This window comes from Leucopleurus acutus, assembly GCF_964270905.1.
Source record: "Leucopleurus acutus genome assembly, chromosome: 9".
Lineage (NCBI taxonomy): Eukaryota > Metazoa > Chordata > Mammalia > Artiodactyla > Delphinidae > Leucopleurus > Leucopleurus acutus.
In genome coordinates, this window is record NC_139144.1 from 62651369 (window position 1) to 62669344 (window position 17976).

The following is a 17976-nucleotide window of genomic DNA, read 5'->3' on the forward strand; positions in this document are numbered from 1 at the left end:
ATCTATTTAAAAATTATTTTTTAAATTTAAATGATCAATCAAGTCCTTTAGGTATGTACTTTAGACAACGATAAACTGTATTTTAGCAAAAAGGTGTAAAATCCTACTCATATAATTAGGTGATGGGTTTATCAGTTCAGTTATTCGAATGTGTGGTTTCAATGAGTGGCTCCTATTTAATTTTAAATAACAGTTCATGAATGTTCTGGACCTGGTTTCAGAAACAAATTATCATATATGCTTTACATTCATTGCTGCACCTCTAGGAATCATTCATGCGTTTAGCCAACTGTACAGATAATTTAAAGGACAATTGCTAAAACTTCATCTTGTGATCATCAAAGGGCAGACTAGAAGATTCTCTGATCAGACATAGCAGTTTCAACCCAATCCTTTCTTGCTGATATGTTTTCCTAGTTTACATGTGTAGAAAAGGTTCACCTTATGCTATGTACGGTTTTAAAATAGGGCTTGCTTTTAATATTCTAGTGACACCTGAGGCCACCTTTTAATAGATGAAAGCTTATTTTGAATTGTGAATGTTGAGCTTTTTATGTTGACAATTTTAACACCACTGCTCACTTGAGATAATATATGACTTTATCAGAAGTTACTATTAGTTGTTTTCCAATTCTTCAGAAAAAACAAGGTCTGGTCTAAATTGCTATAGGAATTTTAGGTTCAGTTAAAGGAAGACTTCCTTCATGCTATAAGTGATTATAAAATGATTTCACCTATTGAGAGAATGTGTGAAGTTTCTGACTCTAGAGAAAGAGTATTTTGTTTTGGGTGCTCTTCTGTGTTCTATAAAAGACCAAAAAACTGGCATTATTTCGTTTCTTGTTGGATTAATTTCAGAGAATTGAGAATAATCTAGACATAGAGAGATATTTTAGTTTTTAAATTCTTGATTATTCTTTACCCTCCATTCCACCGACTTTCTACCTTAATCATAAACCAAGTTCCTAGGTTTTTACTATTCTTAATAAATCTCTTATACCATTGGTTCTAGCTCTTACATTTGCAAAGGATTTGACTTTTTGCATATGTAGAGTGATTTATTCCTTAGAGCTGGAATCTGCGTTTGGTTCTAGTTGAATTTCAAAAAGCACTTCTCATATATATTTTTAATTTATTTTTGGCTGCACTGGGTCTTCGTTGCTGCACGCAGGCTTTCTCTAGTTGTGGCGAGCGGGGGCTACTCCTCAATGTGGTGCGCGGGCTTCTCATTGCGGTGGCTTCCCTTGTTGCGGAGCACAGGCTCTAGGCGCGTGGGCTTCAGTAGTTGCAGCGCGTGGGCTCAGTAGTTGCGGCACACAGGCCCTAGGGGTCGTGGGCTTCAGTAGTTGTGGCTCTCGAGCTCTAGAGCGCAGGCTCAGTAGTTGTGGTGCAAGGGCCTAGTTGTTCCACGGCATGTGGGATCCTCCTGGACCAGGGATTGAAACCATGTCCCCTGCATTGGCAGGTGGATTCTTAACCACTGCGCCACCAGGGAAGTCCCACACTTTTCATATTTTTTGAAACAAAAATTAAAAGCAGAGATTATTTTACCATGATATGAATTTATCAGATCATTGATTTTTCTTTACCCTGAATATAAAGAAAGGATTGAGCTTTAAAAATTATTAGAACATTTCCAGAATAGCCAAATACATAGAGAATGTAGACTGGTAGCTTAGGGGATGCGGGGAAAGTGGGCAGTAACTGCCAATGGGTATGAGGGTTTCTTTTGGGGATGATGAAAATGTTCTAAAATTGTGGTAATGTATGCATAACTCTGTGAATGTCCTAAGATTTATTGAACTGTAAAAAAAAAAATCAGTGTACTACAAATTAATTCTTATAAAAAATGAAATAAAATACCCCACGTCAAAAAAAATTTTTTTGAAAACCAAACAACATTGCCCAGTTCAGGGGAGATAGGTGAATGATAAAAGTTAATAGTTTTAAAGAATTATTGCCATAGTAGTAAAATGTTTGAAAAAAATTCCAGGGCGTAGAGTTGATTTACTGTTCAGTCTTAATGTGAGAATCAATTAACTTTAGTAGGCTGTTTTTAATTTTCTTTAAAGACTATGATTCGAAACAGAAAACCTGGGCTTCCCTGGTGGCGCAGTGGTTGAGGGTCCGCCTGCCGATGCAGGGGACACGGGTTCGTGCCCCGGTCCGGGAAGATCCCACATGCCCCAGAGCGGCTGGGCCCATGAGCCATGACCACTGAGCCTGCGCATTCGGAGCCTGTGCTCCACAGCGGGAGAGGCCACAACAGTGAGAGGCCCGCGTACCGCAAAAAAAAAAAAAAAAAAAAACAGAAAACCTGGAATACTACTGTACGTGGCATGACATTTTGTAAAAGATTATATATTATAAAATGTAGCCAAAATAGCGCAAGGAAAAACTTGGAGAGAACAATTCTGCTGGGAGGAAATCTGGCCATTCAAATGAGAATTTCATTGCAAGATCCTCTTTAAGTTCTTCCCTATTTTCCCACAAGTAAAATGCTGTCTCTTATCTTAGGGCAAATCTCCCGTACTTGTATTACTCCTCTTCTTGGTTATTCTACACAATTATAATTACCCATTTTATTAAATTTAGCTATTAACTTAAGAACCAACTTTTAAAAATCTAGGATGTCTCAAAGAGAACATATACTGCACAAAACAGCTGCACAACAATTCCAGGAGACGTGATCACAAGGGCAAAGAACCAACAATACATGGTTGAATGTTATAATGTCCTACTCTCCTACCCAGAGGTAAAAATTAAACTCAGAGTTATATTAATACAAAATGCACTCCGACAGAGTAAGTCCAACAAGTGAATGAGAAAATGCTATAAGAAATTGGAACTAAGCCCCAAAGGATCTCCCTACCCTTCCTTCATTCTTTATAATAATGAAAACTATCCCTCAATACCTCAATTTACATTGTGCATGGAATTGTTTTTACTGTAACTGTTTACCGAAGAGGAAATTATCTTTATCCTACTGCCGCCTGGAATTCTAAATTAATAAAAGGACTTGTAAATTCCCAGAAATCCCCAAGTGGAATATAATTTACCTGTTATTAGGGACCAAGGGAACAGCATTCACTTTACTCTGGATTTTTAAAATAAGACCTCAGCTAACATCTCATGTCATTTGCTTTTAGATCATAAAATAAAATGGACGGTAGTCTAGCTCACAGGCACTTAGATTGGCTTTGTAAATTATTGGCTGACTCATACTCACTAAAGGCATCCATTTTATGCCAGAGGCTTTATTAGCAGTCCAGGGACACAAAGAACTGGTAAACAAAGGAATCCACAGACACCATGCTGCGTGTTGCAGATCTCTGGGAATCTTCCAACAGTTTTTATCCTTTCCCTAAAAATAATCTGTGCATATCAAAAGGAGCCACTTAACCCCTTGGCAACCCTCAAGCTAAAGGGGTAAAAAAAAAAAGATTATTGTTGGTTTTACATGGAGAACTACTAGGAAATTTTACCTAAATTATAAGTGAAACACAGAAAATTGAGCAAAGTAGAGGATGACAGACCCCAAATTGACAAAAAGGAAGTTTGACTTCTTCCACAGTAAAGAAGTTTCCAGAGAGAGGAAATCATGTACTAGAGAGAGCATTTCAATGGCTATGTTTGGTACAAAACTATACACACACACACACACACACACACACACACACACACACACACTATATACATACACATACTTTATACATACAGTTTATAGTTTATATACAGTATATAGTTTGCACTATATATATATATATATATATACACATATATACATCTCTATATTTTTAAGAGAATAGTTTCATTTTTTCTAAATCTCAACTGTATATTCTTCTAAAGGGGTGGGTTGTAGATAATTCTGAAAAAATAATATAGAATAATTGGGGGAAAGTCTGGAGCTCTTTTCTCGTTTCTCATAGAGAAGATGTTCACAAAATAGATTTACTGACCATCTAACTTTCTGCTGTAAGAATTCATAGTCATAAAAAATTTCTAACCCTGGGGAAAATGGTTTCTACACACAACTTATCCTTTAACTGTATATTCATTTTTAGGCACAATTAGTTGTCCCAATGCCCAATGTTTTCCAGAATGCAGAAAAGAATATTCGTAGAAGAGAAAAACATAGGAGACTGTATATTCAAGGGCAGAGAATTAGTGAAGTTAATTGTCTCTCAAATTAAGGTTTTTAGACCACCTGCATCGGTATCGTCTATCAAGTGGGTTAAAATGCAGATCCATGAGCCCAATCCACAAATTAATCAATTTCTGGGGAAAGGGTTAGGAATCTGCAGTTTTAACACATATCCCACATGATTGTAGTGTACACGAAATTTGAATCACTACTACATTTCTGTAGCCTTTAGGAACCAAAGCATGCCTCTCACTGTATTTGAAGAAGACTGAGCTATGAATCCAATGTTTGTTAAGGTCTCTTTCTCCTATTAGTCTGGAGCAAGGAGAGGGAGGTTGCAGAGGCAAAGCTGAAAGCAGAGGCAAAATAATATTTTAAAGAGAGAAAAGAATTTACCTTCACATAAAGACTCCAAACCCATATGTAAGAATGTATGGGTTTCATTGTCCTAAAAGGGAATATGCAAATCCTACTAAAAAGAATGCTATAGATATTAAGAAATAGAAGTACTATAATTTTAATGTTTTCAAATGGGCATATTAATTTATATTCATGATGGACATTTTAGATTTCAATTCAAACTAAAGTGGGTAAGAAACAAAACCAAAACAAAACAAAACTCTTACGGCCAAGTGTTTTGCATCTCTGGAAAATAAGTCCCTTGTTATTTTTTCCCAGAGTTATTATTATAATGACAATTTGCTTTTGTTTTTTAATTGAAGTATAGATTTAGAATATTGTGTTAGTTTCAGGTGTACAGCTAAGTGATTTAGTTATGCATGTATATATTTTCTGATTCTTTATTTTTCATTATAGGGTTATTACAAGATAGTGAATATAGTTCCCTGTGCTATACAGTAAATCCTTGTTTATCTGTTTTATATGTAGTGGTGTGTATCTGTTAATCCCATACTCCTAATTTATCCCTCCCTGCCTTCCCCTTTGGTAACCACAAGTTTGTTTTCTATGTCTGTGAGGCTGTTTCTGTTTTGTATGTAGATTCATTCTTATTATTTTTAGATTCCACATGTAAATGATATCATATAATATTTGTCTTTCTCTGTCTCAGTATGATAATCTCTAGGTTCATTCAGACAATTTGCTTTTTTAACAAGAGGTGAGAACGTGTTATTTTTTCCCATAACATTTCACCAAGTTCCTTCTTCTCTTGTAGTTTCCAAACAACACTGGGAAATCACCCATATCCTCAATTCAGTGGAGAGACAGCATACTGATATCTAAATAGCATTACAGGTGTAAGCAATATCGTATATCAAATAAGATAAGAGGTACAAATTCATTGCCACAAGGAAAGATTCAAATGGCTAGTCACCCATCTGAATCAGAAATCATTGTTTCCTGTTATTTTTATGGCAACCCAGAATTTCACTTAATTACATAAGGTATTTTATAGCACTAATTTACTCAGTAGGCATTAATCGTCATAATGTCCACCTGTGACACACAATAAACTCCTAAACCAAAACAATAATAATTACCACCCAAACAAAGCAAAACACCACATACACCTCTCCACTACCAAAAAATTCACCATTAACTATTGCCCTCAATGTTCAAGGTTTGATGCTTATTTCAAAACAATTTAAACCACACCACAGCTTTCCTTACACATATATCTAAACAGAGTGAATAACCAGAGACACATTCAAAATGTCACCATACCCCTGTCCTCTCATTACCTGTCCATTTTCCTCACTTAATGTCAACATAGAACCTAGAGTAACAGTTAAGAAAATCAATAAAGCTGCTGAGGAAATTGAGACTTGAAGAATTTTTCACAAAACCAATTATTTCCCAAATAAACTTTATTTTGAAAAGAATACCACAACAGAGTTGTGTAAATTTAAATATGACACATCTTAGCAGTATTACTGAGTCAAATTATATACAAGTGAAGTCACAGTTCATGTCTGATTATTCTTACGAATGAAAAGGTGCAGAGATGCAGCTAAACTAAAAAGGCAGGTAACATAAAAACAACCATAACCTATTTATATATTGTCATTTCATACTTGTGTCTAACTATTTAGGGGGGAATTGATCCAAATTCTCACAAGATAAAGAAACATGCTACGTGAATAACCAAAATTCTTTTTGCTTTACTTGCTCTACCACAGATAGCATCATCAGTAATGTTTATACAAAATAGCACCCAGGACAAGCTACTTTCTTTCTCCCAATAATACAGACCAAAGCTTTCTGTATTGTGGCTTATAACACCTTCAGGTTGAGGAAAACAGCAGTGACAACTTAAGACTTTTCTAAATATAGGTGATTTCATCAGACAAAGGTGTTATTTATATTCTTCTCAAGAACTTTATGTTTTAGTGACGAAAATGTCAATATATAATTGGTGAAAGTAGTCTATGTATGATGTAGTAATTGTTCGTAAGTATTAAAAAAAAAAAACCTAGAGGTAAACAGGAATGAAAGGACTAAGACACACACCTGGACCCTCTCACCCCTAGGTTTTTTGAGGCAATTCAGTGTTCACCCCAAGATTATTCAATGAAACCAGAGCCATTTCTGGATCCTGGGAATTCAAAAGCACCATAAACAGCCAGTTAACTATCTTCAAAGGATAAGGACCCAGAGACAAAAAACAGAGTTGACTGCTAGGAGAGCAAACTGAAGAGGGAATCAGGCCCAATGAATTCAAAGAAAATTTTTACTTTTTCAAAAGTAGAGGGCAGTAGAAACATACTTAACTTGGGGACAGAAATCTGGTTCTATAAGTTAGTTGTTGACCTTGGGCACAACAGTCAGTCTCTCTTAATGACAATTCCCTCATCTATAAAATAGGTACATTAAGATCTATCCTCTTTTTTCCATAGGCTTCAGACTAATGAGAATCAGACAATGATGCACTTGAGATCACTTTGTAAACTTATAAAGGATTCTTCTTAGCAAATGGAGATTTGGGCACTTTTTTAAAGTATTAAGGAAAAATTCCAATTTAAGATAAAATTATAAAATCATCAACTTTTTGATCCAGGATAGATAGACCTGTATTCAGTAGTAGCTGCTGTGGGTCTGCCTCATTTTTTTGATGAGTCAGAAATAGGAAAATTTTTATTGTATTACTCATCTCTCTTATAAGACAATGTTACTATAGTATAATACATTAGTTATAGACTTTGTTAATTAAAGAACCAGGAAGGGTGATCTTCCAGCCTTATAAAGTAAACACTGACTCAATACAACTCTTTACCTCCTCTACAATACTTTGACACATTTTATTATGAAGAAATAAACACATAAATAATTTGTTCTATTAATCACAATAGGTCATTCATCACTAGGAACTTAACCTTATGTAGCTTAAATCCCAGGCAGAATATTTCAATGTAAACATATTTATAAATTATGAACTTTACTCATTTCAGCTTTGCACCTCTCCTCAGTAAAGTAGTAACTCTTAAACGTAGAGCTCAACAACCATTTTCCCCTTTTCCTCAAGCAGAGACTCAAAGGCACTTACAGACACACTTGTTTCATTACAACATGAAAATAATAAGCCTTGGGCTATTGCAAAAGGCTTTTCAAATATCAGCATCTAACTTGGAGAAAACAGAGGGAAGAAGAAACAGAGGGTGCTGATTTGTGCTATAACCCGATCTTATGTTGGGCCTGCACCCAGTGGCAATATTTTAAAATTACAAGTAAGCAGGTAAAACATCAGGCTTCATATGTAAAAGTGGAAAATGGTCCAGAAGTCTTCTATTCAAAGACAAATCAATTTTTTCTTCCTAATAACCTACCAGAAAGAAATGGGTACTTAGAAGCCCTAAGGGGTTCTTCTAATAATATTCAGAAAAATGTATAAAAATAAAAACCAAAGCATGAACAGAACATAGTTAACAAATAAGACTTTCTTTCAAGATGGTTACCCTCTCTTTTAAGGATGGATGCTATATAAAATGGGCAGACGTGTGTCTATAATTCATCATGTTTATATGTAAATTCTCTGGCAGATATAAATCCATCTTTGTCTTCATCTTCTTTATCAAAAATATCCTCCACCAAAACATCATGATGACTTTCGTTCACCACTGCACCATGCTTTTCAAACTCCTTCTTTAAGTACACTTTAACCTACAAAATAATGGGTCACATTAATAATTCTAATTCATAGGACACCCACATCGAGCCAATCAGTATCATAGACTGGACGGGTAGTGCATTTAGTTATATATAACAACTACTAAACAACTACCTTAGGATATATTTCTAATGATAGTAAAAGAATTAAAAGGAATTTTTCCCCTTAAAAGTTGTTGCTATAGTGCTACAGTAGACACAAAATATTGCTCAGAGGCAAAGATATGGCTTATATCATGGGAAAAACACACAGTGAAAGCATATTACGTGTTCTTAATCCGAGTCTAAATAAAGCCAAGCATTTGAAAGACTGCTATCTTTCAATCCACCAAATTATCCAGATCTGGTTTTCTAAGAAGGGTCAGAATTCCAGATATTTCTCTTAAAATCAGATTAAATGATGGCCTTTTTAAATTTTAAGTAGGCGTCTGGGAATAGTACCTGCTGTGGACTGGCTGTAATCACGCCACATGACCTTCCGATCTCAGAAATTAAAGCAAAATCCAGCCTGATGAGTATTTAAGACTAAAAGTTTCCATTTTTATACAGATATTTAAATATATAAACAAAATATTGCCCTCAGTTACCTACTAGATTCACCATAATGCAATTCAACCTATATTTTCATTTTGAATCATATCCCTATTATTCCTCTGTTAGATCAGCACTTTCAAATCTTCTCTCCTCCCCCTACCACCAACATGCAAACATATAGTGTATATTTATTTTTAAGATTAAGGGGATTTAATGCCGTTGTTAAAAAGCGGGGGCGGGGGGCGCTTCCCTGGTGGCGCAGTGGTTGAGAATCCGGCTGCCGATGCAGGGGACACGGGTTCGTGCCCCGGTCTGGGAAGATCCCACATGCTGCTGAGCGGCTGGGCCCGTGAGCCATGGCCACTGAGCCTGCGCGTCCGGAGCCTGTGCTCCGCAGCGGGAGAGGCCACAACAGTGAGAGGCCCACATACCGCAAAAAAAAAAAAAACAAAGGGGGGGGGGGCAGTACTAATGAAACTCTATGGACTAATGTAGAGCATGTCTCCAGGGTATATTGTGTGAATAAAGCGAGATGTCAAACAGTATGTATAGTATGCTACTTCTTGTGTAAGCAAGGGGGAAATAAGAATATATATTCATGCTTGCTAGTATTTGCATAAAGAAACACTGGAAGGGTTTGTTAGAAACTAGTAAAACTGGATATGAAGGGGGAGGTCACATGGTAGAAGAGGATGTGGGTGGGAGAATGACTTCTTAATAAATCTTTTTATATTGAATTTATTTTTTTTTTTTTTTGGGGGGTACGCGGGCCTCTCACTGTTGTGGCCTCTCCCGTTGCGGAGCACAGGCTCCGGACGCGCAGGCTCAGCGGCCATGGCTCATGGGCCCAACCGCTGCTCGGCATGTGGGATCTTCCCGGACTGGGGCATGAACCTGTGTCCCCTGCATCGGCAGGCAGACTCTCAACCACTGCGCCACCAGGGAAGCCCTGAATTGAATTTTTTGAACCATGTGAATGTTTTTTATTCAAGATTTTTTTAATGAAAGGGAATTCAAATTTATCTTGGATAGAAAAAAGTCCATGACTGATAACACTCTGAGGTGTTATGAATTTAGTAGCTGTGGATCATGACCCTGCGGTGTATAACAACATGTCTTAACACTTAATCATTGGGACTTCCCTGGTGGCGCACTGGATAAGAATTCGCCTGCCAGTGCAGGGGACACGGGTTTGATCCCCAGTCTGGCAAGATCCCACATGCCACAGAGCAACTAAGCCCGTGCACCACAACTACTGAGCCTGCGCTCTAGAGCTCACGAGCCACAACTACTGAAGCCCACATGCCTAGAGCCCGTGCTCCACAACAAGAGAAGCCACTGCAATGAGAAGCCCATGCACTGCAACGAAGAGTAGCCCGCCCCCCTTGCTGCAACTAGAGAAAACCCGCACGCAGCAACAAAGACCCAACACAGCCAAAAATAAATAAATAAATAAATTTATATTTTTTAAAAAAAACAATCATTTCCTAGCCATTAGAATGAAATTGATGAAAGCATAAAAAGGGACTTGATTTCTGATCAGCCAAGCCAGAATGGAGAATACGGGTAGACAGAAAACATAGGGCTAGATATCTACCTCCACTTCTTTCCCCACAGAAGCCAGACTAAGACAGGTATGTGTAGCAATGGCTGCAAACACCTAAATAAATTATAGAGAGAAGTCTTCTTCCTTTCTCCTTACTCAACACCAGGACCCTGTGCGGGCTAGGAAAGGTCTCCTACTGTGGAAAATCCAGACTGGGGTCTCCTAACCTGAGCAAAACTGAGCATGTGATCAGCTTGCTGATGCTAACTGCTAGAAAATCACTATGCAACTCATTTAACAGCCAGTCTAAAGTTTTAAACAGAAACTGTCCACGTGAGATATTTTGCAGGACATCTATGTTTCTTATATCGTAGCTCCAAAACAGGAATTGTCTTGGCAAAATAGATCTTCAAAAACTCAGGGCGAGAGCAACATACACTGAACCCTAAGCATTAAGGAGAAAAAAAGCAAAAGAATGAAAAGTCTCAATATATTTCTCTCCAAAACAATGATTTCCTATGAAAAAAAGTCAATTTTCAAAGCATCAGTGTTTAAGAAAACTTATAAATAACACTTTACACAAATAAAAATAAATTTTATTTTAAAATATGTTTCTTAAAAAGTGAGCTAAAAGAAAGGAAGGGAGGGAGGGAGGAAGAGAGGAAAAAAGGAAGAGGGGGGAGAGAGAGAAGGAAAGAGAGAAAGGAAGAAAGGAAGAAAGAAAAAGGAAAGATCACCTCATCTTTAGAGAGTTTCCAGTCATCATTAAGATCCATTTCTTGGAATGATTCATGGGACCTTGGTCCATTTCGAATCTCTAGGAGATCGATGTTGAATATCAGTGTACTCTCTGGGGGAATTTTACCTGACATGAAGAGAGAGAGGGGTTAAGTTTTATTAAATAGATTCCAGAGTTTTGATGATAGAAAACTTGTGGTACTGAACAAAATACTGTTTTAATTGAATTAAATAAAGAGCCTTTCTAAGATTGTCCCATATATAGAAATTACTTATAGTTTATTCAAACAAAATAAATAAGGAACAATCCAAACTATTAGATCAAAAACAATGTGTTTTTGGCTTTGCAATTAAAAATTGTTTTGCACACACACACAGATATGCCTCATGGTCTGAGTATTAAATTTCAAATATAATTAAGAGGTTACATATTATATGTCAAGAATGACTTAATGGGCTTTAGATAATTCAGAGTTAATTATAGTACAAATGATTTACTAACTTTTGGGCCAAAAAGTCCTGGCCTAGAAATACATATAGTACTGCCGTTTCCACCACTGGGAGGCAGTATATAACTGAATGAGCTCTGGTTTCACACTGCGATTGAGGCTCACATCTGCCCCTCTTTAAGCCTCAGTTTTCTCATCTGGAAGCAAATTTAACACATGTTAAGGAAGTTCCATGGGAGGGGAGACATTAAAGCAAATTTCTGAGAAGGGAGATAAAAATTTTTTAAAGTGAAAAGAGCTTTGTTAAAGCCCCAGGGACCTTAAAAAAAGCCAAACCAAAACAAACAAACAACTTCTGGGAAACATGGACAATTTTTGTTCAATGTGTTTCTTTACAACTATATTTAACATACAGGTCCGGGTAAACATTACAAATATTTCTCAGTGCCCCACCCCCTCCTCCCATTAAAGAGCATCTGTAAGCACCAAAAGAACAAAACTTACACTGTGTGCCGAAGCTTACCATTCCAGATCTAGACAGAGAAGGGCATGCACTAGAGGTCATCGATAAAACTGGTATCTTTCCAAAAGGAGGCATGCAAACATGGTACTAAAAAACTACAAAATTAGTGTTTAAATACGTATTAGCAGAATTAGTTTCATGGTATTCTGTTTGAAGGAAATGACTCAGATTCAGATCTCTACTTGTTATAAAATAAAATCAAGTCAAATAGAGTATGGAGAAAGAGAAATGGACTCATACTATATACATAAATATTAAAGGTGAGACAAAGATACAGGAAAGTGAAAGAAATGTTTAAACATCAGAGAAACATTTTCTAGATACTTGACTTCTCTAAAAGGATCATTATTAAAATAAGAATTGAATTTTGTTAGTAAATCCTATTCTATGCATAAGATTTACATACCAAGATCCATTTAGAATATGTAATACTTCACATATGACACCTATTTTCTTCCCAGTACACTGGGGCTAGGAAATCAGAATCCCCACCTTGTAAATGGTTAAGCTTGGACTTCAGGATGCTGTGAACTCTGTGTTTCTACTACGTCAGAGTGGTTTTCTGTCTAGTTCTGATAACTTCTTAAAAATTTTTTTCTTTCTCATTATATAATATGTGCCCATTGTAGGGAATGTGGAAGAGACAGAACCAGAAATAAAAATAACTCCCAGAACCACTGTCCATTATTAACATTCTTATTTATTTCCTTGTGATTCACTTTGTATGTGTATATATTTTTTCCTAATACTTACTATCATAATATATATATCTTCATTTTCTACCTTTATAAATATAACATTATATCACACATATTTTAGATGTAATTTTTTAAATCTTTAAAATGCCATTTAAAAATAACTGGGCCATATTTTATCTAGATACACCCTTTTCATTATACACTTAAGATGGTTCCATTCTTTTTGCTATTAGAAATAACAAGTGATGGACATCCCTGTTTATGAACCTTTCTCCCAATACCAGACTATTCCCTTAGGTAAGATTCTAATAAAGGAATTACAGAATACATGCATGTAAACATCTTCAGGCTTCTTGTAAATAGCCCTTTGGAAAACTGCATGGGTTCCCACCTAAACAACAGGTGTTATTGGCTGCCCTAGAACAGCTAGCACAAAGGCTCCCTGGACCAACTAGCCCACTTGCTTCTGCTTTATTAAACTCATTTCATGTCACTCCATTATTCATTTAAATAAATTATCAAAAACTTTATAAAACAACTTTAAAACAAAGATGAAAATTAACTCCCATAAGAGCTCTGTCGTGGGAGACTTCATTTGTGAGTCACACACAGCCCACATCTAAAACTGCATTTAATGCCTTAATAATCTATATTTCAAATGTTTGACTCATCAAAACAATTACGTTGAGTAGTCTTTCTTTTTGCATTGTGAAAACAAATTGGTAAGTTTCAACTGGCAAGGATAAAAAAGTCTTAGAGATGGATAGTGGTGACGCTGGCACAACAATGTGAATGTACTTAATGCCACTGAACTGTACACTTAAAAATGGTTAAAATGGTAAACATCATGTTATGGAAATAATACCACCATTAAAAAAAAAACCACCAGGGGCTTCCCTGGCTATCTAGTAGTTAAGACTCTGTGCTTCCACTGCAGAGGGCATGGGTTCGATCCCTTGTTGGGGAACTAAGATCCCACATGTCAGGTGGTGTGGCCCCAAACAAACAAACAAAACCCGCCATATTGGTGAGCAATATTAATAATAGAGTTGAGATTACAGAACGATTTTCCTTATTAGCTCAGTTGACCATTTACCTATTATGGCCTTAATTGGCCATCTCAAATGCTAATCAAGACAATTATATTTTCCTAAAATATACAAGTCCTCTATTTACTTCTAGAAAAAAAGACATAGTAGTTAGTAACTTCTATCCCTAATCCAGAGAAGAATTTTAATGCTGTAGTAAAAATGTAGAATTGTTATTACCTTTTCCTTCTTTGCCATAGCCCAAGGCAGGAGGAATGATGAGCTTTCTCTTCTCTCCTACACACATTCCCTTCAAGCCCTGGTCCCAACCTTTGAGAGCCTCCAGGATGCCCAGGGTAAACCAAATAGGCTGACCATTGTTATGTTTGTGACTACAGTAGAAAGAAAACACATTAGAACTCCTTAGTAACTTTATCATTACTTTTTTATTGCTGTGGTGTAACATTGCCACCCATGACTGATTAATTTTATTAGTTTGGAAATTAATGAAAATAGCACACATGCACATGTCAAACTCTATAGTAATTCACTTCACTTCCCACCTTTCTTGATGCAAATTTCACATAGCTGAAGTTGCTAGAGCTAGCAGAGGGAATAATAATAAAAACTCTCAGCATGTACTGTATACAGGTATTATCCTAAATGCTTTGCTTCTTTTAAGTCTAACAATGATAATATGAGATAAGTACCATTATTACCCCATTGTACAGAGGAGTGTGCCAGTATCTGACCCAACTCCAAAGTTCAAAATCTTAATCACAAAATGATGCTGTCCCAGGAAGACCACTAGGATGCAGAAAAGGGATAAAATAATGGAAAATGGATGAGTTTGGGAAGGAGAATGAGAAGCTAAGAATTTACTGCCAATGCGCACGGGTCCATGCCCACATGCACAGTGGAATCAGGAGCGCAGTGTCTTATATCCTGCCTATAACCTTTCCTGATGTCTAGCCTGCTGATGGCTCTGATAGGTGCAAGAGGCTGCTCTTCAACCCTGAATTCCCACTCAGACCCTGGCCTAGTTCTCTCCCCAGGCGTTTATTGTGGGGCTATGCAAGGAAGTCTGGAGAAGTGGCCCCTCAAGGACTGGGGAAGAAGGAAATGGTCAAGATATCCTGGCTTATGAGTTGGAGAGAGGCCAGCCTAAGAAAACCAACCTGCTGAGCTACTGGAGGGGCTTGTGGGCTGAGTAGTGTCTGAGCCCCAGTTAGCTCCCTCTTAGTGCAATAAGGAAAGTGTCCCATTCAAGGATATCTTGTAGTTGAGAAATGGAAGTCACTCTACTAGGCTTCACAGGTACCATGGTTACTAAATCTAGGTAAAGGCCATCACTTCTTTTCCTTAATTTCCCCCACGATCAAAGTAGCAAAATGGCAACCACAGAAAATAGGGGAAGGCTAGAAAAGAATAAAGAAAGAAGAAAGAATCTACCACCCAGCACTGCCTACAGTTTTGGCACGTTTCTTGTCATGGTAAAGGACTTAGGCTATTTACCACGTAGGCTACGGGTCTCGAAATAATGAACATGCTTTATAAACTGATCATTTGATGGTACTTCTTTATAATACTGAGAGTTAGCAGGTCTGGGCCATTTACATGGAGGCTGCATGACAATATTCCCCTCTTCAGGTACTAGAACTTTAGTAGCAAAGTGCTAAATAATGTCAAGTGGTTACCACCAGGGTCCACACAGGCTTTTGGTTCTGAGACCTGAAAGAAAGCAGGCTGGGTCTAAAAAAGATCAGACTAAAAATAAAAAATGTAATTGGAAGTTTCAAATGCAAATCATAATATTGTTTACTGTCCACTGTGGCACCGGCCTTGTTGATAAAAAAAGATAGGGCTGTTGAGAATTCTATGGCATGCCCTCATCTTGGAACTTTTTGCAAAGGCTAACGGAGTTCAGAGAAGAGTGCCACTGACTTCAAAACCTCATGACAGACCAGATCGGAATGCCCAGTAAAGGTAGTTTATCAGAAAACGAGGTCTAGGAAGGGCCACGAAGCTTCACTGCTTTAGTTCACGACATTCCCCCTACCTGGGATGTCCTCCCGTCCTCATTCTCCACCAAGAAACCTCCACCCATCTTTCAAGGCCCATCTCAATTATGATCTCTGGGAAGTCGTTCTCTTTCCCCATCTCTCAGAGCATGATTATGTCCAGAGTCCATTATGCTTTGTGAGCACTTTGAACATTCTGTACTTTACATCATGAGTTGTCTTCCTCCCTGCTGTAGACAGTGTTCTTCTAGAGGAGAAGAACCCACTCTTAGTCATCTTTGCATCCCCAGGACCTGACTCATTAAGGATTTGATTGATGAATAGATGAATGAATGGATGAGGATGGAGAGAAGCCAGATTTTAAAATCTCCCTAGTGACAAAGAAAGGGCCTAACATAAAGAAATGTTCAGTAAATACTTTTGGAATGGAATTGGAGAATCAATGCCTAATTGGAAATCATTACACTTGTAAAAGTTTTCCATGTTGCAATTTCTTTCTTTATAAAACAGAAATAGTGATAGTGTAACCACCTGAAAATCCTTCACTGTAGGTATTGAATTAATCTTCCATAACCACACCCACACCCATCAATGAAGTCTTTGAATTTCTAGAAAGAAACAAATAATGAAACAAATCGTGGTCCTGTGCCTTGACCAAAGTGGCACCTATCAGAAAGTTAGGTCAATGGACTAGCATTAACATAACCTACAACAAGCAAATAAATGATTGTATATTCTGCTCATGAAGTTGCTATGAAAAGTTTAAGTAAATTTCACCTACACCAAAATAAAAATGGAATTGAGTTAGTTTCCCTCAGGAACAAAGTTTGAGAAATGAGAATTCCTTTAAGGCTTTTCTACTTATTACCTAATTATACACCTAGATATTTCTACAGCATTTCAGAAATTCTAGTTCTAATTTTTATAATTAAAAAAATTACTGCTTTATCCTGACCACATGTTTCCGATAAGACCTTCAAAGTCCTTGTTATATAAGATTGGCTTTAAACAATTGCCTTTCCCCAAACTAAGAAATTAGATATTTCAGTTTTTTTCAAGAGAGATAAAGCTGGTACACGCCACTGTTCCTGCCCAAGAGCTGGCATATGTGGGTGGGTTCTTTACTATTTTACCTGCAGGGTATAATTACTCACGTGGAGTGAAATAAGGAGCCGTCCTTTTCTAAGTAGCCTTCATAGTGGACCAACATCAAATCCCCTCCTTTGGTCTTGCGATGGCAGATAAACGGCTTCTGGAGCACTTCAATCTTCACTTCTGGTTCAGGGATCAGAGCCCCACTCAAAGAAGTGACTAAAAGCGTCAGGACCGCGTTCCACAAGAAAAGCCTCATGTTACCAGGGCGGGAAACAAGTTGCTACAAAAACACAAAAAGGGCCCCCCGACCTCATAGAGTTAAGGATGTAGTTGAAGACTTAAAGACAACAGCCTCTGGCAAGTTCATGACTCCCCCTTCCTAGCAGACGTGGCACATTCACCACCGACAACTTTCCCACGCACTGCGAACTCACCGCTAAAGAGTTAAACCCAAACCCGGCCCTTGACTGGCTCTTACAACACTGCCCCCTGGAAAGCGCGAGCTCCCGTTGGCTTGCGGTGCTGTCCCTCAGGAGCCTCTCAAGCCAATGACTCTACAACAATGTAATTTGCCACCCGGCCGAGCAGGGCGGTAGCGCAGAGGCGAACCATCCGGTGAGGTCCTGGAAGCCGGAGGATTACAGAATTCCACAACCTCGGACTTTGAGAGAGGGGTGGAACGCGGAGCTAACCGGAAACTTCGACAGATTCACAGCTGTAAAGAACCCGGCCAGGGTGTGAAGTCCAAGGTCTCAGGAAAGACTCGTTTACCCTCACAGTTGGTGAGAGGCCCCCCAATAGTAATTGCTTATTATTTAACTTAGGATATGAACGATAAAGACTTTAACAGTGGTTTAGATTTCACAAAGTGCTTTCCCGTTCTTCGTGAGCCTCTCTACACTGCCGGTAAGGCAGATTCTTATATCCCATTAAAAGATAAGTATATTTTGGCTAGGAGAGGTTAAGCGTCCTGCTTAAGGTTGTTCAGCCCCAAAAGCAACTGAGCCCCGCCATCAAACCATCATCTGATTCATTCTACAACGCCGCACAACATTATGGCTGCTAATAATTTTAGAGG

The 17976-nt window shown here is 37.7% G+C and overlaps 1 protein-coding gene across 2 annotated transcripts; it reads right to left on the reverse strand.

Annotated features, from left to right (window-relative positions):
• Positions 1 to 5962: 5962 nt before the first annotated feature.
• FKBP14 (FKBP prolyl isomerase 14) lies at positions 5963 to 17319 on the reverse strand. Of its 2 annotated transcripts, none has more exons than XM_082846275.1 (4): positions 16958 to 17319; positions 14023 to 14174; positions 11084 to 11211; positions 5963 to 8260 (listed from the first exon to the last, which is right to left on the reverse strand). In XM_082846275.1, exons 1-4 carry the CDS (start codon positions 17152 to 17154, stop codon positions 8102 to 8104), a joined length of 636 nt encoding a protein of 211 aa, XP_082702401.1. In that variant the 5' UTR covers positions 17155 to 17319; the 3' UTR covers positions 5963 to 8101. The 2 variants fall into 2 exon arrangements, with proteins under 2 accessions (XP_082702401.1, XP_082702402.1); XM_082846276.1 differs by lacking the exon at positions 5963 to 8260 and adding an exon at positions 10501 to 10791.
• Positions 17320 to 17976: the final 657 nt, after the last annotated feature.